Source organism: Xenopus laevis, chromosome 9_10L, assembly GCF_017654675.1.
Source record: "Xenopus laevis strain J_2021 chromosome 9_10L, Xenopus_laevis_v10.1, whole genome shotgun sequence".
NCBI lineage: Eukaryota > Metazoa > Chordata > Amphibia > Anura > Pipidae > Xenopus > Xenopus laevis.
In genome coordinates this window covers 27,888,373-27,915,718 of record NC_054387.1, presented here as the reverse complement: position 1 = coordinate 27,915,718, position 27,346 = coordinate 27,888,373, and the positions used below count along the sequence as shown (strand labels likewise).

Genomic DNA, 27,346 nt, shown 5'->3' with positions numbered 1-27,346 from the left:
AAATCTTCCAGAGCTGCTTTAGAAGGTGAAAATGAAACGTTACACTTCGATAGTGTAGTAATAGTGTCACACATAGATAAAAAAAAGTGATTGGAAAAAGTCTTTTATTTCTGGTGAACTATTATCTGAAACCAACTGAACTGAAAAAAGTGTAGTGAAGATGAACAACCCCTTTAAGGGATTACATTCAAAATGCTGTCCTAGTGAATGGCATTATGAGCAGCAACCAATATGAGTTTATGAAAGCTAGGTCATGTCAGACAAATATTATGATAAAATAAGTTGCTGGACAATGGGGGAGCTGTAGATTTGGATTTTGCCAAAGCATTTGATACAGTGCATCACAAATGACTGCTTTCTATACTAAGGTCTATTTGGCTTAATGAGGTCGTTTGCACATGGATAGGAAAATGGCTACAGGAATGGGTACAGAGGGTGGTTGTTAATGGTACATTCTCTACTTGGAGTAAGGTTCTTAGTGGGGTCCCTCAGGGCTCTATATTGGGTCCATTTTATTTAATTTGCTCATTAATGACTTAGGTTAGGTTAGGGTTAGGGTATTGTAATTAAAATATCAGTGTTTGGAGATGACACAAAGCTATGCAGCCCATTTAATTTCATTCACAATGTGACATCATGTGACATCAGGATCTTGACAAACTGGCAATCTAGGTGGCTAGGTGGCAGATGAGATGCAATATTAATAAATGTATAGTCATGTACTAGGGATGTCAGTATGCAAGCCACTTATACCCTTAATGGGAATGCACTGGGCAAATCTATAATGGAAAAGGACCTTTGAGTCTTTGTAGATAATAAACTTGCAAACTAGCAAGCAATGCCAGTCAGCAGCTTCAATTGCAAACAAGGTCTTAAGCTGTATTAAAAGGGACATTGTTTCATGTGAGGAGGGGGTTATTCTTCCGCTGTACACAGCACTGGTAAGGCCACATCTACAGTTTTACAGTTTTAGACTCCAGTGCTTAAACTCGACATTATTGATTAAGAGAAGGTCCAGAAAAGGGCAACTACGCTGATAAAAGTTGGAGTTTTTCACACTGGAGAAGAGGCATTTCGGGGGGGGGGGGGATATAAAAACTATGTCGAAATATATAAGGGGATCATACAATAATCTATCCAATGCTTTATTTACTAAAAGGTCCTTCCAGCTGACAAGAGGGCACCCATTCGGATTAGAAGAAATGAGTATCAGTCTAAATATTCAGAAGGGTTTTTTTTTTACAGTGAGAGCTGTGGAGATGTGAAAATTTCCCTGCTTCATTTATATAGGATATTTTGTGGCATATTTATGTAATTATACATTTCACCTATTGATAAACGAAGGAATTGAATATAAATTGATGGAATTTTTCTGTGATAAGCTTTAGTTTGACACTAGAGCTGGCTCAGGAGTGAGGCGTAAAACGTTTTCACTATTATTTATCATATTATATTTGTATATGCACCACGAATTAGTCGGAAGGGACATTTTCCCATTAAAAAAATAAATTGCTCGTTCTGCCTCAAATATATATACACAAACGTATGAATTTCTTCGAGTCAACTAGTACCAGCATGTTTGACCCTAGTCGGCTACTGTTGATGCAATGCATGACGGAACATTCCAAAATGGCGCCGCCCGTGCCGCAACACTGAGGTGGTTCCTGTGCTGGTTTTCTCGAAATTGGTTGACGCAGGCCCAAGAATGGAGCTGTACACACCGGCCCTGGGACTGGTTGGGGAAGATGAAGAAAGCGATTTGAGCGACTGGAACTTGCCGTCTGCTTTCATGAAGAAGCGGCATTGTGAGAAGATCGAAGGCTGCAAGTCCCTGGCACAGAGTTGGAGGATGAAGGACCGGGTAAGGGAATGGCGGGATATGTGTGTGGAGTGTCTAAAAGGAATGAGACTGGTTTACATGCTCTGTAACAGTAAACTAAGGTGTAGATATAGTAATATGATCGGGTTTGAGAACTAACGGGGGGCTGGGCAAAGTGACACATGCACGCAGTGGCTGCCACAGATCATGCTGCTGAGATAAGACCATTCGCTGTATAGCAGGCTGAAGGGACAAGGAACGTCAGCCAACATTGGTAGGTCTTGCATTCACAGCCCATGGGATGTATCGTTGCTTTAAGGCCTGTAAAATCAATGCTGTGTAATCCATATGTCAGTTTGGACTTGTGTCTGAACATCCTATATAGTGTGCAATGTAGTTGTGTGGGGAAATGGATGCAAGTTTCATTGGTCTGCAGTCAGATGACACGTTTATGGACAACTTTGTGTCCTGATACTTGTGCTGGAAGGCATTGTTTCAGTTCAGTTATTGACACTGACGCCATTCCAGACTTGGGGCTGTAATGGGGTGGTTCACCTATAAGTTAACTTTTAGCGTATTATATAATGGACATTTCTAACCAACTTTTCAACTTGTCTTGTTTTTTTTTTTTATAGGGTTTTTAATTATTTGCTGCCTCTGGTTGCTAGGGTAATTTGGACCCTAGCAATCAGACTGCTGAAATTGCAAACTGGAGAGCTGCTGAATTAAAAGATGAATAAATCAAAAACCACAAATAATTAAAAATGAAATCCATTTGCAAATTGTCTCAGAGTATCACTCTCTACTTCAGGAGTTGCTATACTTTACTAATGCAGGGTTTAGTGATGTTGTCCCATTATGATCTACATCTGTAGTATCACTGTTAGCATTCTGTTCTATAGAAATTATAACTTACATTTTATATTAATTTAGAAGAAAATTTGTTACTTTATTTAAAAAAACAGCTATTTCTTATGTTACCTTAACAGAATGAATGACAATAAAACAGAAGGGTAATGAAGGATAATTTAGTCAAGCTGTTTGTTGACAGTGTCTTGAGATCTACTAATCACCAATTAAAGGTCTACTGGAAGATCCCGATCTACCATTTGGACACCCCTGCTCTACATCATATTAAATGTTAACTCAACACGAACAACCCCTTCAACTTTAAAACTCTTTAATTCTTTTATGGAATATTGCTTTAATTTGACAAATTTAAACACATACCTAATAAAATATAAGGAAAGTCTGGTATTTTAAATGGTTATTTGATTTCCATATAACTCCACAGAATGAACATGCAGTTTTTGGCTAGACTAGCTGGAGCAGTATCCTGCAGGCAAAAAATTGGTTTGGTTCCTATCATATAGTAGAAAAGTTGGGCACAATACATTAAAAGTAAAATTGCACATAATTGTATTGCTTTCAAAATCTGATGGATAGATGACAGAAGGCAGGTCAGGCTCAACAGTTATTTTGAAACGGTGTAAATGCACATTTATAAATTAAATTCTAACTATCTATGTTTGCAGGGCCAAGCAGGCAGCTCCCCTTTGTTTTCCTGGAAAATTGGTCTTTTTAGTTGATGGTAAATTCGTACGATCGTTCTGAGAAGATCGTGGTCTCACGATCAGGATCTGCTCTTTTAAAAAATCTCAACATCTATGGCCAGCTTTAGACGTCCTTGTTTTGTGACAAGTCACACGTTTTGGCCCTTAGGTGACACTACATTAAAGGGGATGTTTGCCTTCAAACACTTTTTTTAAGTTCAGTTGTTTTTTAGTAGCTCGCCAGAAATAAAGGCCTTTTTCATTTATTTTCTACAAATTTTTCTAATATTGAAACTTGAAGTTTAATTTTTCACCTTCTTTTGTCTAAAGCAGTTCTAGGATCAGGGTCACCCACTCTGTAAACTTTTCTAAATTGATACATTATTTGACACATGTCTTATCTTTGGTCCTGCTGAGCACAATTCCTGAGTTTTGTTAAACGGGTTGTTCACTTTCCAACACCTAGTTGTTTTCAGATAGTTCACCAGAAATAAAGCCTTTTTCCAGTTCCTTTCTGTTTGTTTGTGTCTTTCTAACATTAAAACATGTAATGATGCAGAAAAAATACGTATTGAAAGCATTTGACCTCCTAAAACTGCCATTATATCAGAGCTGCAGAGAGATGTTTACAGGTCAGAAGCTAGGCTGAAATGAAGAGTGGGAGTGTCTGTTCATTCCCTCACAGGAAGTGGTCACAGCACAGGCTGAAGTCTGCATGGAAATCCCTCCCCCTCTGACCCTCTGCCCTGTGTGTTCCTAGCCTGCACATAACTGTCTTATGCTGCTGATTGATCATTCACTTATATAAACATACCTTAAATGCTCAACATAAAGCAATAGTGTAAGGGCTTACCTTGGTGGTCTAGCGGGGACTAGGGCCCGGCGGGGATGCCTGCTGCGGGGATGCCCTCAGCCGTAGTCCTTTCGGCTCCTGCGCCGGCTTCTCTATGGTGTGCGCTGCCGACCATTTCCTTGTTTTACATGCCGGCCGCGTGACATCATCTCGCCAGTGGCACCAAATTCAAATATTTAAAGGGGCCTCTGATCCAAACTTATTGCCCGTTTCTTAGGTTCAATTTCTGAGTTCCTGGGTGCATTCTATTTGTATTCTGATTCCTGTTTTGACCCTGCCTGTCTAACTTTGCTGACTTCTGTGATCCCGACCTCTGCCTGTTATCCGACTGTTCTGAAATCCGTTATCCGACCCGTGCCTGGCTTGACTCTTATGATCTGATCTTCTGGTTTTGACCCTTGCCTGTCCGACTTCGCTTGTATTCTGCCCACACCGACCCAGCCTGATTTGACTACGCTTTTGTCTGTTCCTTGAACTGAGACCATTTGCCCAAAAAGACTTTGCTAAGGATCGTGTCCCTCTGCTCGTCCAGAACCCTTAGCTTGGCTCCTCTCTTAATAAGACCTGGCGGCATCCAATTAGCCGAGGGCTCCTCCCGAGGTGAAAGGCGGCTGTTGAAGGTGGAAGCAAGAGCCGAGACCAGGGAGCCTAGCATTGGTTCTGGATTTTGGGTACCGATCATAACAAATGGATGTGAAGGTTCATGCAAACTGTAATAGTAATATAATAGTAATATTTTATTTAAAGTACAACAGTATGCTCCTGTGTTGCACAGCAAATATACATCTAGAACAATTTATGATTAGGTGCAGGGAGTTTCAAGGTAAAATGCAGCTGTTCTGGAACAATTTATGATCATGTGCAGGGAGTTGCGAGGGGAAATGCAGCTGTTGTGGAACAGTTTATGGTCGGGTGCAGTGAGTTGCAAGGTACACAATTTATGTTTTGGTGCAGGGAGTTACAGATGATTTTCTGAAATTGTATAACATATAATAACAGATGCAGGGAGTTACAAAGGAAAACTGAAAATATGTTGATTGCTTTTTGTATACATAATACTGTGTGGAAAATGACTATGGTATTTACACTACTGCTGATGCACATTGCCCCCAGAAAAGAATAAAATACTTTTAGTAGCAGATTATATGTTTTATGTATACAGAACTATGTTTTCCCCCCCAATTATTGCAGGACAAGGGAAAGGAACAAGCAGTAAAGGGAGGAGGGAGGAAAACGAACAGGGCAGAGAGGAGGTTAAATGAACAGGGCAGAGAGGGAGAGAAAGGAACAATGCAAGGAGGGCAGGGGAAAAGGAACAGGTCAGAGAGGTAGAGAAAGGAGCAATTCCGGGAAGGGAAACCAAGCAGTAAGAGTTAACAGATGTCTGCAGGGACTGAGTGTGACATCACAAACAAGCCCACGCCTCGCTCAGTGGCGGCTGCTGTTTAACAAAGGCAGAAAGAGCGCTGCAAAGACAGATACAGGAAAGTTCTGGACAGGAAGTTGTAAAGGGGGAGGGATGAGCATAGTTTTCATTTTTGATCCAAAAGGTATTAAATACAAACTATTTCTTCTTTTACATTAGTTTACATGGTTTGATGCATTGTGAAAATGTATGCTATATGTCCCCTTTAAAGGAGAACTAAACCCTAAAGTTAAAAAAACCCCACCCCTACCCTATATAGACCCCCTCCCTCCTTCCCCTCAGTCTAAGTGTTACCCCAGGCAAATGCCCGTGCAGATTCTGTCCAGCGGAGTTCAATGGAGCCATCTTCACCCACTTCGGTAATCTTTGGGATGAGACTGGCACTTCGGCAATTTTCGTGAGTTTCGGCGCATGCGCATTTGTCGAGAAACAGAAAATTGCTCCAACTGTGCATGCGCCAATACGGCACTTACTTCACAAAGATTACCAAAGAGAAGAAAATGGACAGAATCTGCACGGACGTGTAAGTAAAGCATTTGCCCAGGGTAACACTTAGGCTGGGAGGGAGGGGGTCAATGTAGGGTAGGGTTTTTTTAACTTTAGGGTTGAATTTTCCTTTAAAGCGTAACGTTTAATTGTTCACCCTGAAGCAGTTCTTGGAGGGAAGTTGCATGGGCTGTAATTTTTCAAAATTTACACATTTAGTTGATACATTTGTCCCTGCTGAGTAGAATTCCTGAGTTTCATTAAAGGCAGCTATTATAAATGATACAAAAGTTGCTAGTATTCCAAAGATGCTAAGAAATGGATCAACTAATGTAGTTATTTAGAACAGTTCAGAATCTACACATGAATTACTTAGCAGCCAGACTGAAACACCAGAGACAAGAACATTAAATTTCAACTTTGGAAACAAGGTAAAAAATAAAAATATGGAATGTAATTAAAAAAGTCTTTATTTCTGGTGAACAATCTGAAAACAATTGAACTGAAAAAAGTTGCTAATATTCCAAAAATGCTGCTGAGAAATGTATCAACTAATGTTAATTAGAACAGTTTATAATCTGCACTTGAATTACTGAGCAGCCAGACTGGAACACCAGAGACAGTAACATTAAATTTTAACTCTGGAAACAAGGTAAAAATAAATCATGGAAAGTAATTGAAAAAAAAAGTCTTTGTTTCTGGTGAACAACCCATTTAAAGGCAGCTGTTAAGACTGATACAATAGTTGCCAATATTTCACAAATGCTGCTAAGAAATATATAAACGAATGTAGCAAATTGTAACCATTCAGAATCTGGATCTGGATTACTGAGTTTCCAGACAAATACCAGAGGCAAGTGTTTGGAACAACCCCTTTAAAAACAGACATTTTTCTATAGTGGAAATCACTGTATGGGCTCTGGAAAACCATTGTTTGTGGACACAGTTCATCGCTGCATCCTCAAATGAAAGTTAAAACTCCACAATGCAAAGAAGAAACAATATATATAACATGATCCAGAACCAGCGCTGCCTTCTCTGCTCCAAGCTTATTTAAGATGGGGTTAAGATAGACTGAAATAAAGTGTCGTGGTGTGACAAATCAAAATGTAAAATTCTCAGCGTGTAGATGGGGCTTATTTAAGATGGGGTTTATTTAAGATGGGGCTTATTTAAGATGGGGCTTATTTAAGATGGGGTTTATTTAAGATGGGGTAAAGATAGACTGAGGTAAAGTGTCGTGGTGTGACAAATCAAAATGTAAAATTCTCAGCGTGTAGATGGGGCTTATTTAAGATGGGGTAAAGATAGACTGAGGTAAAGTGTTGTGGTGTGACAAATCAAAATGTAAAATTCTCAGCGTGTAGAGGTTTTCGAACAGCATATGCTGCCATCCAGACATCGTCCTTTTCAGGGACAGCCTTGTCCTTGCATTTTGCACTTATTGCAACAGAATGGCTCCATAGTAAAAGAGTTTGGTGCTAAACTTGACCTGACTGCAGTCCAGACCTGTTACCCATTGAAAACATTTGGCGCATTATTCGACTAAAAATACAATAAAGAAGACCCTGAACTGTTGAGCAGCTATAGTCCTATATCCGGCAACATTTCACTTTCAAAACTAGTAGTTTGGTGTTCTCAGTTCCTAAATGGCTGCAAAGTGTTCCACCCATCTGTCCCAACTTTTTTGAAACTTGATTTTTTTTTTTTTTGTATTTAAAATTTTTATTTTCAAAGATCAGCATATAGCAAAAATGGGTACAATTCCCAGGCTGCAGCAGTATTGTGTCACATTGATACATAAAATACATTCCTGAGTTGTGTAATAGAGTAGTCGAAGTAGCAGGCAAGGAAATTATACAAAAGATAAAAGAAAAAGGAAGAATGAAAAGGAAGAAAAGAAATGATCAAAAGGAAACAGATAAACCAAATAAACATTTGCCTTTAACACTTGTGAGTACTGTCGTCGTTTCTGCACTTACAGGTTCAGCATTGGGTCAAGAAAAATTAGGGTATACCTTGAGTCAGAGTGGGAGGACAACTAAGAGCATTTAGGTTAAAGAGATATTTCGGTATGATAACCAGGGGGACCAGACTTTGTGGAAAGATTTCTGCGCACCATTTGTGTAGCTAGTTAGTTTCTCCAGAATGAGGACGTTATCTAGCCTCCGTTTAACCTCAGGAAAGTCCAAGATGTGAGACTTCCAGGCTGCTGCGATGACCTGTTTGGAGGCAGAGAAAATATGCGTTATTAATTTCCTGGTGAATGTGTTAATTCCTGGGATTCGCTTGTTGATCAATGCTTCCCCTGGATCCTTTTTTATTGAAAGTCCTGTCACATTTGTAATCATTGTGTATATTCATATCCAGAAATGGACTGCCTTGGGGCACTCCCACCATATATGTAAAAACGAACCGTGGTGGCCACAGCTCCGAAAGCACAGGGGGGAGCATGTAGGGTACCACTTTGCCAATTTAGAGGGGACCATGTACCACTGGTGCAGTACTTTCTGGGAGGTTTCCTGGATGGAAATGTTCACCGAGCAGTGTATATTGTCTTTAATGATATCAGACCATTGGTCTGCCTCCATACAGATACGTAAGTCTTTTTCCCAAAGTTTGATAAATCTTAATTCCTTGATAGGAGCCAGGTGGATTAAGTGCTCATATATAGTAGAAAGTGCCCTCTCCCGCGGAAGTATTTGCAAACACATATTCTCAAACATGGTTGGGTTAGGAAATTTTTTGTCAGACCGTAGGGAAGATATATAGCTTCTGATTTGCAAGTATCTATAATATTCGCTCTGTGGGGCATTGTAAGAGTCTTGTAGCTGTTGCCAGGACAATAGTTTGTTAGTTTTAGTCAGAGCATATATGTTACAGAGATTGTTTAATTTCCACCACTGGAAAGATTCCTTCTGAGCCCCTGGAGAAAAAGTTGAGGTTAAAGTTGACCACCGGTTTATCAGAGGAAGACAATTTATGTGTATGGGGGATCGACTTCCAGACTTCCAGAGAGTGTGAAATCATAGGATTGTAGTTAACTCTTTTGGTGGGAGGTTTAGACCACAGCAGGTTATGTAGGGATCCTACAGGGAGGGTATCTTGCTCTATGGTGGCCCATATTGGGTTGTCTGAGGAGTCATGCCAGTGGAGCAGCTGACAAACTTGGGCAGCAATATAACATTTCCTCAGGTCTGGGATTTCCAGCCCTCCTTTAGAGCGATGTCTAGTCGCTGTTGAAAATTTTAACCGTGCTCTTTTAACGTCCCATACAAATTTATTCATCTGTTTTTGTAGAGAGCTTAACATGCCTGTAGGGGGGGAAACTGGGAGGGTCCGGAACAGATACAGTAGATGAGGAAAGGCTGACATTTTTAGGGCATTGATTCTTCCCATCCAGGATAGTTTAAGGTTGCTCCATCACTATTAGGTGTAGAATCTTGTAAAAGATTTTGTTGTAGTTAGCCTGTGAAAGCGGTGTAATTCCACACCCAGGTATCTTAATTTGTGCGTTTGCCATTGGAGTTGAAAGTTAATTTCAAGTAGCTTTATCAAACTGGGGGGAAGATTGATGCTTAAGGCTTCTGTTTTGTTGGCGTTCACGTTGAGTCCAGAGACTGTTGCAAAGGACTGTAGTAAATTGTATAGGAAAGGGAGAGATGTCATAGGCTTAGATATGGAAAGCAAGATATCATCTGCATACAATACACATTTATAATCTGTATCTCCCACTCTGACTCCGGAAATTTGGGCATGTGCTCTAATTGAAATTGCAAGAGGTTCAATGGCTAGGGCAAACAGGAGGGGGGACAATGGGCACCCCTGCCGTGTACCCCGGCCTATCAAGAATTTAGATGAGAGAAAGCCCATATGCTGAACCTGCGCTGTAGGATCATCATAGAGAGCCAAGATAACATTGAGGCAGGGCTCTGGGAAATTATGTTGCGAAAGGGTTTTACGTAAATATAACAAGGAGATCGTATCAAAAGCTTTCTCCAGATCTAAAGATAGGAGCATGGAGGGTATTGGCTGTGTGTAAAATGTTAATTAATCTGCGGGTGTTGTCAGTTACCGTTTCGGGATGAATCCCGACTGATTTTTGTGGATTAGTTGGCCTAGGAAAACGTTTAATCTTGTGGCCATAATTTTTGCTAACAATTTAATGTCCAGGTTCAATATTGAGATGGGCCTAAAATTTTTACAGTTGGAGTGGTCCTTATCTAGTTTGGGAATTACTGCAATATGTGAGGCCAGTGTTTCAGAGTGGAATTTATGGAGGCCCAGTTGAATATCGTTGAACAGTTTGTGTAATCTCGGGATCAATAGGGGGCCAAAGGTCTTATAATATTTTCCAGTAAGGCCATCTGGACCCGTGGATTTTTTCATTTTCAGTGTTTTTATTGCCACTAAGATTTCTTGTGAGTCAATGGGAGACATTAGGGACTCTTTCTGGGTTTGTGAAAGAGAGGGGATATCGAGGTTCCCTAAAAAGGAGTCTATTTTCTCCTCCTTTAAGGCTTGTGCTTGATAAAGGGATTGATAAAAGGAGCTAAATTCTTCAACTATTTTGATTGGATTAGCAGTTAAGAGGCCATTGCTATTTCTAATCCGAGTAAAAGGGGATTGTAAAGATTTGTTAGACAATCTACGAGCTAGCATGGTATCAGCTTTGTTGGCCTTATGGAAAAATTTTAGATTCACCCATTGCAGTTTTCTGACATCCTTTTCGGTAAGCAAGAGGTTTATTTCAGTTCGCGGTACTTCAACCTGTTTTCTGAGTGGGGCATTATTAGGGATGAGCTTGAGCTGCTCCTCTTTTGTTTGCAATAGTAGGGAGAGGTCAGATAGCTTTTTGCCTTTGTTAGTCTCTCCTTTGTTTGTATAAAGATGCCTCTAATGTAGGCTTTGTGGGCAGACCATAATGTGGGGCTAGTAACATCAGAGGTATCATTAATTAGAAAATACTGTTTCAATTAGTTTTCTATGGTATCTTTTATTTGGGGTTCAGACAGCATACTGTCATCGAGTCTCCAACGGTAAGTAGAGGGTCTATCCACTAGATTGGAAATATGCAGAGTTACTAGGGAGTGATCAGACCAAACACAGGTACGGATGTTAGACTGGGTGATTCGTGGCAGTAACTTTTGGTCCAAGACAAACATATCTATTCTTGAGTTAGAGTTATGGGGAGGGGAGAAATAAGTGTAGTCTTTGAGTTGGGGATAACATTCTCGCCAGACATCCACAAGTCTATTCTTTTCTAGTAATTTTGCAAAGTAATGCGGGTTCCTGGATCTAGTAGTTCGTGAAGTAGCTGTAGTGTGTCTGTCATTAGCAGGGTTCACAACTTCGTTAAAGTCCCCACCAAGCAAAATTGGGCCGCTACTGAATTCCTCTAAAAGGGGGAAAAATTTGTTGTAAAATGTCTTTTGGTTTTCATTTGGGCCGTACACCACTCCCAACGTTATTAAAGTATCCTGTGTGTAACCGTTTAGAATTAAATATCTCCCTTCTAGATCTGTTTTGGAAGAGTCTAAACGGAAATTAATTCTATTATGCACACAGATAGCAACCCCCCATTTTTACTCTCCGAAGAGGCCAGGTACACCTTGCGGTAAGCATAGTGAAAGTATTTTGGAAAGGAAGTTCTAGAGAAATGAGTCTCCTGCAAAAAAATTAAGTCCACTTTCATTTGGTTATACTGTCTAAAGGCTTAGATCTTTTTAGTGGGGAATTGAATCCCTTTACATTATGAGTTACACATAATAATGCCATTTTCTTGTCAAAACAATAGATAGAAAGTGCAGTAAAATACACGTACTCTTTTCCATAATGTGCGGCAAAACAATAACTGTGCAAACATCAACATAACACTGTACAAAAGGCACTTTAGGTAGAAGTGCCTACATTAGTAAACAGGGCTTACTTGTTAGCCAGTAAAGGTGACAAGTAGGCCTGTTTGTGGGGGGGGGGGGCACCAACCGGATGGCCCCAACATTGTATAATAGAAGAAAGATATTAACCACAATGTAAGTCACTCAAGTGTCCCGGGTAGGACTGGCATTCCATAGGGGGGCAATCGGGTGATCACTAGTGCCTTTAGCTGGGGATGAAGAATTCCGAGAATTTGGCAGGGGGTCTGCCAATTGCAAATGGTGAAGAAGCTGCATGCCATCTTGTGGGTTGGTAACGGTATGCTGTCGATTTTGTAGAGTAAAAGTTAGTTTAAATGGGTAACCCCATCTGTACCTGATCCGGTGCGTGACCAAGAGATCCGCTGGATCGTGGCAGCAGCTAGATCGGCATAGATAGAATATTTGTGGACTTTGTATTCCAAATGAGTAGCGGCTCTGGAGGCCATCATGACCACCTCTTTGGAGGTAAAATAATGCATCCTGGCGATGATATCCTTTGGTGGGGCACCTTGTTGCCTGGGTCCCAGGGCTCTATGAACCCTATCCAGGATGAGGTGGCCCGGAGAAGTTTCTGGAAGAAGCTCCGTGAGGAGTTGTGAGATTTCAAGGTCCAGGTCCTGAACTGTGTCTGGGAGGCCTCTGATTCTTATATTATTCCTCCGTGACCTATTTTCAGAGTCCTCCATCTGGTCTTGAAGGTCCAACAATTGTTGTTGGAGCTTTGCGATTTGCAGGTCATGGGTATTGACTTTGGTCAGGACCTTGTCTTCCACTGCCGCCGTTCTATTACCGAGGTCGCGCAGTTCCTGCGTCATGTGGTCCGTGATCTTGTTGGCGACTGCTGATAACTCGGTATGTAAAAGTTGTTTGAATCTGGAAATTAAGACTGCGTCACCGGAGTAAGCCGTGGTAGTCTCTGGTTCCGATTCTGCCAGAGGGGAGGTCAGAGGAGAGGCAATTGCATCGTCGGCCATTTTGGCTGCCGTACTAGCTCGCTGTCTCAGTGTCTGTGTGAGCGGTTCTTTGCTCTTGGGGGCCGATTTTTTTGGCTTACCTCCTCTTGTCATAATCAGGAGAGCTTAATGGTATATTTCAGCCGAAAGTTCTGCGGGTAAAATGCTCAACTTGTAGCTATAAGGGACCGTCGGTGGCGGAGCACTGGTAATCTTCGTCTCCTCAGGTCAGCGTCATGGCCACGCCCCCCCGAGCATATATTTTTAACACAATAAAATCAAATGGTATCACCGTTTGAGATGTCGTACTATTTTCAGTTAAATATAGGGTTCAAGTGATTTGCAAATCATCCCATTCTCTTTTTATTCACATTTGACACAGCTCACTGACTCTTAGGAATTGTGTTGTAATATAGGTTGGTGGGAAAATCGTACGAAGACTGCTTGGACCTACACATAGCCAGATAATAAATGTTTCTAAGCAGATTAAACATAATACAGAATGCTCGGGACCTGGGCGTTTCCGGATAATTTGTCTTTCCGTAATTTGGATCTTCATACCTTAAGTCTACTAGAAAATCGTACAAATCGTAAATAAACCCAATAGGCTCGTTCTGCTTCCAATAAGGATTAATAATATCTTAGTTTTGATCCACTACAAGATACTATTTTATTATTACAGAAGAAAAGGAAATCATTTTTAAAAATTTGGATTATGTGATTATAGTGGAGTTTATGGGTTTCCGGATAACGGGTCCCATACCTGTAGTAAAATGTCAAAAATAAATGTTGGTGCATGAAAAATCTGTTCACATTTTAAATAAAGTAGAGCATTATTGGAAAAACTATGTAATTATTGTGTTTGCACAGAGTGGAAGGTTTATTCTGAAGGTGGTCATATACAGGTAGATTTTAGCTGCCATTTGGCTCTTTCAATTTTAGTCGCCAGCTTATGTACCCGTGTATGGGGCACCCGACAGACCTACCCATATAATATCTGGCCAAAAAATAGTTTAAATATCTCATAGGGGCTGATGACCATATCAACTGTTTGTATGGATACAGCAACACTGAAAAGGATGCTTACTAACCAGCATAAGACCTGGACTATAGCACTACACTTTCAAATCACCCACTTCAACTACTTATGACTACAACTCTGGGGCAACACCTGTTTGTCACAGTTTTTTGCAGTCACCATGGCATTAAAATATTTGGGGATCTTATCGAACATTCCTCCTTCCCCACGTGTACATAGATTCAAGAGAAAGCCTAGCTGCCTCTGTTACCATCATATCAATTGCTACAACTAAGACATGCTTTTCAGAGTTTACTTGTCCACTTATACTGATCCCAACAAAATCCTTTTGATATTGGAAAGTATAGTTGGCTATAGCTTGTTGGTGGTACATTATATTTATGGATAGTGAGAATTAACTTTACCTTTCAGTGCTTTTATATTGGTTGAGATAATTAATAGGTATCATTAAGTTAACTATAATGAGTAATGCTGACTAGACCATGACAAAGGGCTGGAGTTTTCATATAATTGATTTGCGTTATTATTGATTGGACATTAGGGCAGTTTAGTCACACATCCACATCCAGCCACAAATTACCCCATACATGCACAGTATGAGGTTATCATTCATGTGCAACCAGTTTTAAAACTAATCTTGCTAACCAAGACTCCATAATTATTTTTCTCAAGGCCATGAGCACCCCATGTGCCATAAGCCTAAATTGTGTCAAAACAAAATAGCTATATTAGATATGATACAGGAGTATTCCACTGAGGATTCCTGAGCTCTTTACTAAGAAGAAGCAATATTCAGCAATTATGATGAAACAAATCAATCATGATGGTGAACAGATTGCGTTGGGTTAATTATCCATGAAGTGCTTTGGGCTAGTCTTTTTGTTTATTGTAATGTTCATGTTTTCTCTGTACTTTTCCCCATGTTTTTGTTATGCCTGGTAGTGGCTTTGTGTTATTGATTTGTACTATAAATTCAGGGAAAGAGAACCATATATTTCTTCTGAATTCTGGAATTTGATTTGTGCTCCATTGTGTAAATCTCATTTTGTTTTATTAAATGAGAAACCACTCTAGCAAATACAAATTTTCATACTTTGCTGTGTTTTGATTTGTCCTTAGCCACAATAGAAATTTTGTAATTATAACTATAAGTAGAGTATTCTTACATTTTTTCCTGCGTGCATATTAAGAACACAATCTTGCTTCATAAACTGTGCCCACCCGTCTCTGATAATGCAAACATATTAAGCAAATATTTGGACACAAGCACTTCTATTACTGCTTCCAGTACATACTATTTTCAGAATAGAAGGCCATGCACAAAATATTACTGCACAGATTTTTTTTTTTCATGATCTTCATGGTATAATTATTTATAGGATTGTAATTGTACCTTTGATATATTGGAATGGGTGTTGCTTTTAATACTGTCAATAGTATGAAATATAGTTATGCCTATACATGATAAACGTATTTTAAATCATGTTCAACAGAGAAACCACCATTTGGAAAGCAGTGATGGCAATTTACTGATGTCCTCTGCAAATAAACGGTCTTCAAACTGCAGATTATTAGCAGCTGTAAAGCAATTTTAAGGGAGTTGGTAAGCTATTGACGATAAATAGCATTATGTTACCTGTAAGGTTTAAGCAGGCAATATACTGGCATGTTTTGGGGTTTAAAAACAATACACACTGTGTATGATAAGACAAGAATTCTGCAATATATGTGAGGAACTTTATTTAAAAGTTTAAAAGATGTCTACATTTGTAGGCATGAGCACTGCAGAATACAATAATACTTTGGAAAATCTAATTGGTTGTGAGCTCTTGCCCATTTTAAAAACAAATAAGAGCATATAGAGTACTCAGCAATGCTACAATTTTTTTCACCTTAAATGTACTGCTGACACCACTACATTACAGCAGCATTGGGTTCTTGAAATAAATTTATGCCTGGGTTTTGCGCATACTTCTCAGTGTTCAGGAGTTCAGCACCATTTATCTATAGGCAGCGCACAAGAACAAACTCCAGAAGCACTAGAGAAAACAAAGATAGAGAACTACAGAAATTATATTTATATGTAATTGTTGGGATGTGAAAATCTTAGACACCCTTACACTTTACAGACAGGCACATCTCTAGTTATATGGACACCTCAGTGGGTCCTTATGGGGACCTTGTGCTTATGTAACCCCTGTAATTCAAACAGTGTACACCAGATGGCACTGTGCCAGAGTATAAAAGGTTTAGGAACCATGAGGTCTGGGTCCATTGCTTTAGCCCAACCAAGCAGGCTGGAAGGGAATGGGTAGTGTCGACCCTAGGCGCCTTGGCCCTAGTAATTAGACAGCTATACTCAATTATAGATCACTCTAGGAGTGATAGAGAGGTTATTTAGTTGAGCAGCTCAAGGCTCCACCAAGGAGATTAGAGGGATTAAGATCCCAGGGTATTACTGACCCGGAGTAAGGAACCAAGCATTGAGATAGGGATGATAGGATTTCCCCTAGTCTGCCACTGGAAGATATCCTGAAAACTGGGCAATACCCATGCTGTCAACTTACTCTCTGCTGTATATTCCCTAGCCTGTGGGGATTCAGCCTATACGTGCTGTGAGTATATTCTTCCTTTATGCTGCTGTGTATGTTCTATACTCCATTGTGGATCAATGCGCTAAATGATCTATGTGCCATTGTTCAATAAATACAGTTCTATGTTCAACCGTTAAAGTACTACTGGCACCCATCATTGTGCTGTCGCACCCAGTTACAGTCACAATACACCCTGCCTCCACCGCATTGCTAGGGCTTGCCCCTGAGAAAGAGAACTCATCTGAGGTATCAGCCCACAAAGAAAAGTAGCTAGAACTGCCCTCGCACAAAGCAGTTTACTATAGCGCTACATAATATTTCTTAAATACAACTGTAAGTCATTTAGACCAAGCTATGTGAAAAACAAACTGTAGCCTTGGATATTTCACCTGTCCAAGAAGACCCCTCCCCTACTACAGGGGGAATGTGTCATTGTCAAGAAAATTAGTTGTTTTTTTTGGGGGGGGGGGGGGCTGTCTTTCTACTGTTTGCAGGTCTTAGGACATATAATAAGCATTCAGGGTGCTTATTTTGCAGAGACCAGAGTATCTGCCATGAAAATTAATATGCTGGATCTTCATTTGGAGGTACAGGTATGGGACCTGTTATCCAGAATTCTTGGGACTTGGGGTTTTCCGTATAAGAGATCTTATAATTTAGCCCTAAATTCCTTTACCTTTACTAAAAACATTTAAAGATTAAATACATCTAATAAGATTGTTTTGCCTTGAGTAAGGTTTAAAGGAACAGTTCAGTGTAAAAATCAAAACTAGGTAAATGTTTTTAATATAGTTAGTTAGGTAAAAATGTAATGTATAAAGGCTGGAATGACTGGATGTGAGTTAGTCAGTGACTTGAAGGGGGGCCACATGGACCATGCCCCCCCCTCAAGTCACTGATTGGTTACTGCCTGGTAACCAATCAGTGGAAACCAAAAGAGCTGCAAAGCAGGAAGTTTTGTTCTGATCTGGTATGTTAGACATCCAGTCACTCTAGCTTTTATACATTACATTGTTGGCTAACTAACTATATTGAAAACATTTTTTATTTTGGACAGCCTATTATTTACCTAGTATATATTTTTATGCTGAATAATTCCTTTAATTATATCTTGGTTGGGACAATGTACTGTTTTATTATTATTATTATTATTATTATTATTATTATTATTATTATTATTATTATTATAGAGAAATATGAAAAATTTTTGGAAAATTTGAATTTTTTTGTTTAAAATGTAGTCTATGGCAGATGGCCTTCCCATAATTCAGAACTTTTTGTATAATGGGTTTCCCGATAATGGATTCCATATTGCACATCAAACTGTTTGGTGGACCCCTGGCATTCATATTTATGATGTTTTATCTCCTCCGTACATTATGACGTTTGGCGATGCTGTAAAATGCTAATAGTGTTAATCTGAAACACTACTTTTAGAAAAGCTTTGTGGCTTGGTAGATTAGTGTAGAAAGATGTCTATCCATTTTGAATTTTGATGATTGTGTACTTTCCAAAATATATGGTTTTCTGGGGTGAACATATTTTTCGGTTAACATATTTTTTGGCTTCACCCCACATAAAACCACTGTCATTTATATTTATTTTGTTTTATATTGGTACCTAATGATATGTGGTTATTAAGATACTGCAGACTAGTGATGTGCAAGTCTGCCTGATACCCGTGGGACCCGCTGGTTGAGGCCAACCTCGCACCCCCATTTGAAGGTGGCGGGTGGGGTTGAGCTCTTCTTCCTGCTCTCCCAGCCCGCCACCTTAAATTGACGGCTTCAGGCTTCCGCTTATATAGATGCGCGCCTGCTCGCCCCTTTTCTGATGTCATCGGCGGGTCTGTACAGGTCTACAAAAGGAACCCGGAAGTCTGGCGTGGGCAGGTGGAGGGAGGTTGGGTTCGGGTCAGGTGTGGGTTTTACCCGACCGCACATCACTACTGCATACTAAAACTTTGAACTGATTTTTCTGAATTTTCGTAACATTTTACAAAACTAGCTAAGTTAGGTTTGTCAAAATGAAGTGCCATATAATGTTGATTTTTTTACATAACAGTCTGATTCAATGTTAGATGTGGTGTTTTTTATGTCTACAAGCACGTAACCGTTTTTTTCTGCTTAGGCTTACTATATGTATGAGAAGTGATATTATCTGAATGTGATTTTTCTATACCAACCACTACTTTATGTATCCAACTCTTTATCCCACATTCTTACTGGATGGATACGAGGATCCATACACAACATGCCTGCCTTCCTATTGTTCAGTTTGCCAGCTATAAACAATTAGAAAAGCAGGGCGTTAAAGGAGAAGGAACCATATAAAACACAAATTAGCTGATACTATTTTCCTATACCCCCCTCCTGAAATGCTGCATTTAAAAGTGCACAAAGCCTAACATTTTTGCACAGGAGCTGAAAGAAATTTCTCTGTTATTTATGCCTTGCTGCTGCCATTGTACCTACAGCAGATGGGGACAAGTATGGGAACCCGGTTTGCACCCCAGTATGCTAAACTTTTCATGGCGAAACTAGAACAAGATTTCCTTGCCTCCTGCACCACAAAACCCCTAGCATATTTCCGGTATATTAATGACATCCTCATCATTTGGACAGATACTGAGCAAAAACTCATCCGATTCCACGAACAGTTTAATAACTATCACCCCACCATCTACTTCAAATTAGTCCACTCCTCAAGCCACATCCACTTTCTGGACACGACTATTTATATCAAAGACAACACCTTACATACCACCATATATCGGAAACCCACAGACAAACCATCCTACTTGATGTATGACGGCTTCCATCCAGACCAAACGAAACATGCCATCATCTACAGCCAGGCCTTACGCTACAACCGAATCTGTTCTGACACCTCAGAAAGGGATCAGTACCTTGAAATCCTCAGAAGACTTCATTGACCAAGGCTATAACCCAAGGGTCAAAGACCACAACATACACAGAGCCACCAAGGTCTCTAGAAGCCAACTACTGAAATACAAACAAAAAAGAGAAACAGATCGGGTACCACTTGTTACAACCTACAACCCACAGCTAAAGGCCCTTAGAAAAATAGCCAGAGACTTACAAGGCACACTACAAAAAGACAACAGACTACATACTATATTTTCTGATCCACCTCTTCTGGCATTTAGGCAACCTCCAAACCCAAGGAAACTCATTATTAGAAGCTCACTTTCAGGACCCACAAACAATGGGACCCACCCATGTGGAAGAAAGAGATATAAGACATGCCCACACATCCTCTCCGCAGACAGAGTACAAATTCCTGGCACAATAGAGGAATACTATATACACGACCACTACACCTGCTTATCCAGCAATGTGGTTAATGCAATAACATGCACAAAGTGTCCAACAAGAGGCATTTACGGAGAAAGAAAAAGAACCAAAGCCTCAGAAAAAGAACCAATCACCACTGGTTCACAATAAACAATAAAAAATTGCACACCAGTAGGTGAACATTTTAACCCTTTAAGTGCCAGCAGAATTTCACATTTTGGTTACGCGAAATGCCAGCCGTTTTTGAAACATTTTGTGCTCTCTCACTTTAGGGGCATTTTCTGAGGGGAAACCTATAGTTTACCTAGGAAAACTATACATTGTTTTTTTCGGGAGAAACTGAGCTTTCTAAATCTGCCTGAGTTTTCATGTATTTCCACCTGTGCAAAAAAATTTATAGTACTAAATACCAAAAAAAAAAGAAAAATTACCATTTTTCATCGTATATCAATTTATACCAGAAAAATATTTCATGTTACGGATGAAAATCCAACTGATTTGGAAAGCCTTATGTCTCTCGAATGTGCCAATACCAGATATGTATAGTTTTAGGGAGATTTAGGATTTCTGTACAGCAAAAACTCCCGGCAGTATATTACCGAATTTTGAAAGCACTAAGGCAGAAAACGGCATGCTTTAGATTCCAAGGCAAAAAATCCTGAAACCGTAGGTTTACCCCAGAAAACCATACATTTTTGAAAAGTACACATTCTGCCGATTACAAAATGGGTAACTATGTCTCTCTACTCCCAACTACCAAACATAAAAGCTTGTCTGAACATAGCGGTTTTTCAAAAAAAAATTCAAAATTCTGAAAAATCATTTCAAAGGTTTTATTTTGCTGCTCCGCATATCCCAAACTATATTAGGTACCAAGAAAAAGCACCTGAAATATGATTGCCAGGGGTCCACTGAACAGTTTGATACCCATTATGCATAGGTTTACCAAAGTATCTGGCATTTAGAGACACCAATATGAAGTTAGCACATCCAAATTGTTCAGGACTTTACTTCAGCTACTGAGAAATCAACACATTGACTGCATTTTTTGTGGGGTAAAAACACAGAAATATATGTTTACCCCCCAAACCCATATATTTTTGGAAAGTACACATTCTACTGAAGCTAAAATGGGTACCCATGCCTTTCTGCTCCAAACTACTGAGTCGCAAGGCTTTCCCAAAATTGTCGGTTTTGGTGAAATATCTGAAAATTGCCTCAAACCTTCAACTTCCCAGCACCATATCTCCCATGTATCATTACGTACTAAGAAAAAGCACCCTAAATATGATTGCCAGGGTTCCTCTGAACATTTTGGTAGTCATTGTTCATAAGTTTACCAAAGTATCTGGCATTTAGAGGCCCCAAAATGAAGTTAGCGCATACAAACAGTCCCGTTGGTAACTTCAGCAAATGAAAGATCAACACATTTACTGCATTTTTGTGGGGTAAAAACACAGAAATATATGTTTACCCCCCAAAACCCATATATTTTTGGAAAGTACACATTCTACCGAATCTAAAATGGGTACCCATGCCTTTCTGCTCCAAACTACTGAGTCGCAAGGCTTTCCCACAATTGTCGGTTTTGGTGAAATATCTGAAAATTGCCTCAAAAATTCAACTTCTCAGCACCATATCACCCATGTATCGTTACGCACCAAGAAAAAGCACCCTAAATATGATTGCCAGGGTTCCTCCAAACAGTTTGGTGGCCATTGTTCATAGGTTTACCAAAGTATCTGGCATTTAGAGGCCCCAAAATGAAGTTAGCGCATACAAATAGTCCTGTGGGTAACTTCATCTAATGAAAAATCAACACATTGACTGCATTTTTGTGGGGTAAAAACACAGAAATATATGTTTACCCCCCAAACCCATATATTTTTGGAAAGTACACATTCTACTGAATCTAAAATGGGTACCCATGCCTTTCTGCTCCAAACTACTGAGTCGCAAGGCTTTCCCAAAGTTGTCGGTTTTGGTGAAATATCTGAAAATTGCCTCAAAGCTTCAACTTCCCAGCACCATATCACCCATGTGTCATTATGTACTAAGAAAAAGCACCCTAAATATGATTGCCAGGGTTCCTCCAAACAGTTTGGTGGCCATTGTTCATAGGTTTACCAAAGTATCTGGCATTTAGAGGCCCCAAAATGAAGTTAGCGCATACAAATAGTCCTGTGGGTAACTTCATCTAATGAAAAATCAACACATTGACTGCATTTTTGTGGGGTAAAAACACAGAAATATATGTTTACCCCCCAAACCCATACATTTTTGGAAAGTACACATTCTACAGAATCTAAAATGGGTACCCATGCCTTTCTGCTCCAAACTACTGAGTCGCAAGGCTTTCCCAAAGTTGTCGGTTTTGGTGAAATATCTGAAAATTGCCTCAAAGCTTCAACTTCCCAGCACCATATCACCCATGTGTCATTACGTACTAAGAAAAAGCACCCTAAATATGATTGCCAGGGTTCCTCCAAACAGTTTGGTGGCCATTGTTCATAAGTTTACCAAAGTATCTGGCATTTAGAGGCCCCAAAATGAAGTTAGCGCATACAAACAGTCCCGTGGGTAACTTCAGCTAATGAAAAATCAACACATTGACTGCATTTTTGTGGGGTAAAAACACAGAAATATATGTTTACCCCCCAAAACCCATATATTTTTGGAAAGTACACATTCTACAGAATCTAAAATGGGTACCTATGCCTTTCTGCTCCAAACTACTGAGTCGCAAGGCTTTGCCAAATTTGGCGGTTTGGGTGAAATATCTGGAAATTGCCTCAAAGCTTCAACTTTCCAGCATCGTATTGTCCATGTATCATTACCAGCATAAAGCATCCTAAAAATAAACATAGGTGTCTACTAAACAGTTTGATGCCCAATGTGCATAGATATACCAAACTATGTGGCGCACAGAGACCCCCAAATGACAATATGTATAGACATTTTCACCGCTGAAGCGCTGGCTGCTGCAATATAACCACCCGGTGTGTGTATTATGCGACATTAGACCACCTAACAGTACAGAGACCCCAGAAAACCATATATTTTCAGAAAGACAACATTCTGACGAATCCAATATGGGTAAATAAGTGTTTCTACTGCAAACTGCCAAACTGCAAAGCAATGCTGAACGTAACGGTTTTTATCAGATTTCTGAAAATCGTCACAAAGCTTGAATTTTACCCCATTATATGCCCCACATTTCGTAACTTATCAGCATAAAACATCCTAAATATGAACGCCAGGGGTCTACTGAACACTTTGATGCCCAGTATGCATAGATATACCAAACTATGTTGCGCACAGAGACCCCCAAATGACAATAGCATATATACATTTTCACTGCTGACGCGCTGGCTGCTGCAATATAAGCACCTGGTGTGTGTATTATGCAACATTAGACCCCCCCTAACAGTACAGAGACCCCAGAAAACCATATATTTTCAGAAAGTACACATTCTGACGAATCCAATATGGGTAAATAAGTGTTTATACTGCAAACTGCCAAACTGCAAAGCAATGCTGAACATAACGGTTTTTATCAAATTTCTGAAAATCGTCACAAAACTTGAATTTTACCCCATTATATGCCACACATTTCGTAACGTATCAGCATAAAACATCCTAAATATGAACGCCAGGGGTCTACTGAACACTTTGATGCCCAATATGCATAGATATACCAAACTATGTGGCGCACAGAGACCCCCAAATGACAATAGTGTATTTACATTTTCAAGGCTGATGCGCTGGCTGCTGCAATATGAGCACCTGGTGTGTGTATTATGCGACATTAGACCCCCCTAACAGTACAGAGACCCCAGAAAACCATATATTTTCAGAAAGTACACATTCTGACGAATCGAATATGGGTAAATAAGTGTTTCTACTGCAAACTGCCAAACTGCAAATCAATGCTGAACGTAACGGTTTTTATCAGATTTCTGAAAATCGTCACAAAGCTTGAATTTTACCCCATTATATGCCCCACATTTCGTAACTTATCAGCATAAAACATCCTAAATATGAACGCCAGGGGTCTACTGAACACTTTGATGCCCAATATGCATAGATATACCAAACTATGTGGCGCACAGAGATCCCCAAATGAAAATAGTGTATATACATTTTCACGGCTGATGCTCTGGCTGCTGCAATATAAGCACCTGGTGTGTGTATTATGCGACATTAGACCCCCCTAACAGTACAGAGACCCCAGAAAACCATATATTTTTAGAAAGTACACATTCTGACGAATCCAATATGGGTAAATATGTGTTTCTACTGCAAACTGCCAAACTGCAAAGCAACGCTGAACATAACGGTTTTTATCAAATTTCTGAAAATCGTCAGAAAGATTGAATTTTACCCCATTATATGCCCTACATTTCGTAACGTATCAGCATAAAACATCCTAAATATGAACACCAAGGGTCTACTGAAAACTTTGATGCCCAATATGCATAGATATGCCAAACTATGTGGCGCACAGAGACCACCAAATGACAATAGTGTATATACATTTTCACAGCTGACGCGCTGGCTGCTGCAATATAAGCACCTGGTGTGTGTATTATGCGACATTAGACCCCCCTAACAGTACAGAGACCCCAGAAAACCATATATTTTCAGAAAGTAAACATTCTGACGAATCCAATATGGGTAAATAAGTGTTTCTACTGCAAACTGCCAAACTGCAAAGCAATGCTGAACATAACGGTTTTTATCAAATTTCTGAAAATTGTCAGCTTGAATTTTACCCCATTATATGCCCCACATTTCGTAACGTATCAGCATAAAACATCCTAAATATGAACACCAGGTGTCTACTGAACACTTTGATGCCCAATATGCATAGATATACCAAACTATGTGGCGCACAGAGACCCCCAAATGGATATATAGTATATAAAATTTACAAGGCAAAACAAAATAAGGCAGTAAAGAGTGAAATGCAAAAAAATCCAATAAAACCACAAAAATCAATGTTTTTTTTCCAGACTAGTGTTATCGGCCGTCAGAATCACAGTTTGAATATTTTAGCTGGGCCAAACAGGTTATACGGCTAGAAACAAGTGAACACAACATATGCAGAGCTGAAAATGCAATAAAATGGCTAAAAATGCACCAAAATACCCAAAATTGCAATATAATCACCGAAATAACATACAAAAGGTATTGCACAGTACGGTTAGCGAATACGCTATTCGTAATGGCAATAAAACATTTTTTTCAGCCAAAAAAAGAGACGATGCGATAAGAAAAAAAAAAAAAGCCACAATGCCATGTATGTGCGTGTGCGTGTGTACAAATGGTAAATTACATGTTATGTGCGCGTGTGTGCACGTGTGTGTGTGTGCACGTGTGTGTAAGTGCAGTGAGTGTAAGTGACCCCCCCAATCCCCAAAAATGTATGTGTAAGTGTGAATCTAAGTGTGTATTACTGTAATAAGTGTGTGTTGGTGTGTTTGTGTGTGTGTAATTGTTGCACTAACCTGAAAAAATCGCTGGAGACTGTTGCAGGCGATCAGGAAGAGCCCCTGGAAGACATCTGCGTCGTGGTTCCTGTCTCTGTGCTGTGGGGGCGGAGATCGACGACGCAGTGCAGGCTGCAGCAGCAGGACACGTAAGTGACACGTGCCTGCTGCTGTTTTTGGGCCCCTGGGCGATCGCGCCCCAGGGGCCACTCGATCCCCTGCTCTGCTCGTTGCCTAGGGGCAGGGGATCGAAGCGGAACGGAGCGAGCGGCTCTAACAGCCGCTCCTCCGCTCCAGAACCCGGAAGTGCTGCAGAACGTAGAATCTACGTTCTGTGGCATTTCAAGTTACTTTTCCACAGAACGTAGATTCTACGTTCTGTGGCACTTAAAGGGTTAATAGCCCCAACCACAGTCTGGAAGACTTTCAAATTTCTGTCATCAAATGAAATTTCAAAACAGAAAATGAACTCAAAGTGTGGGAATACAAATTTACGCAAACTTTTAGTCTGGAGACAGGACTAAATTTAGGCCATGGATTTATGGCAAATTACCAAGACTAGAAACAGATGCATTACTTTTTTCTGTGGAGACAACAAAATACTACAGAAATCTGTTATCTACTTCACACTTTAGGTCTAACTTGTGCCTAGTCTGGACTACTTTGCATTACCCACCCCTCTGTAAATCTGTCCCTGCTTGTAATACAAATTATGCTTATGTGTTGTTTCTCCTTTTGTCCTTCACAGTTTTTTTTTGTAAACAAAATGCTGTATATATGTCAGTGCCAACATGGCTTCATTGTAATCAGTTTTGAAGAAAGAACTGCAATGTTCTGAACGCTTGCTGTGATTATCATCTTAGTTAGCCAATAAAGGTGTCACCTTTACACCACTTTTGTTATGCTTCAAAAGTTCTTCCATATAACTTTCTCAACAGGCTAACATGGTGCAAAAAACGTTACCTGGAACCGCCTCCATGTGACATGAAAAAAGCTTACGGACGTCTCTTTAAGGAAAATATAAACACAGAAGTACTTATGCTTCTAACACAAAAGCAGCTTTTCTGCAAAGAATGTTTTGTCCCATGACCCCAACGCTGCAAATATTTCTGTGTTCTCCTCTGCTCCTAAGCTCGCTGATTTTAAAAAGAATGGAGCGCAGGAGCTTGCAAGCTTGCCTTCTTATCTAGGCAAGAAGAGGCATAAATCTTGAGTGAGTAAAGCAGGCGGGGGCAGAAGCCAGGGATAACATTCAGCTTTATCAAGTGACCCTATCGTCATCTCTTCACTGTGAAGCTAGGAGAACGTTGTGCGCCTGTGCAGGGCACAGGAGAGTTGAAATGAGAATGCATGTGCCCTAATTTGAATGATTTCTGTACTGCAGCAGGGATACACTTATTACAGCTTTTAAATGATTTTAAAAAGTATTTAAGCTCGAGTTAGTGGAAAAAGTGAATGAAGATAAGACTGATGGTAAGAATATATTTATTTAATAGCCAATAATTACAGCTTTGTTTTATTTTAGGCTTTCCTTTTCCTTTAAGGCTATGGACACACACAGTTTTTAAAAAAGCAGACCAGTGCGTAAATATGCTAGTGGAAGTGCTATAGCCTTAACTTGAAACCGCTACACATCGGTTGGCTTTTTTTTTTTAAAAACACAGCATGGTTAAGTGTATGTGTGTCCATAGCCTAAGGGCTCCATAGCCACAGTAGGTCTTTACTTCCTAATTTGCCAATGCACCATACATTGACAAACATGGACAATCCACAAACTGAGCAGTATCCATAGTACATGGATATCTGTTGGGATCATCAGTCTGCCATAAATGTACCAAAACCATACAGTATGTATGGCCAGCTTTACTGTTATTGTTTCAAAGCAGACAGAGTTGA

At 39.9% G+C, this 27,346-nt stretch overlaps 1 protein-coding gene across 4 annotated transcripts in view; it reads left to right on the top strand.

Annotated features, from left to right (window-relative positions):
* The first annotated feature begins 1,600 nt into the window (after positions 1-1,600).
* The window catches only part of LOC108700989 (regulatory-associated protein of mTOR), a 213,262-nt gene continuing 187,516 nt past the window's right edge, over positions 1,601-27,346 (top strand). For 2 of the 4 annotated variants that reach the window (XM_018235081.2, XM_018235080.2), the window contains exon 1: positions 1,601-1,861. In XM_018235081.2, the coding sequence (XP_018090570.1) occupies positions 1,706-1,861 (156 nt within the window). In that variant the 5' untranslated portion in view covers positions 1,601-1,705. The remainder of the gene's footprint in view (positions 1,862-27,346) is intronic. The other 2 variants (XM_018235083.2, XM_018235082.2) reach the window with 1 other exon arrangement.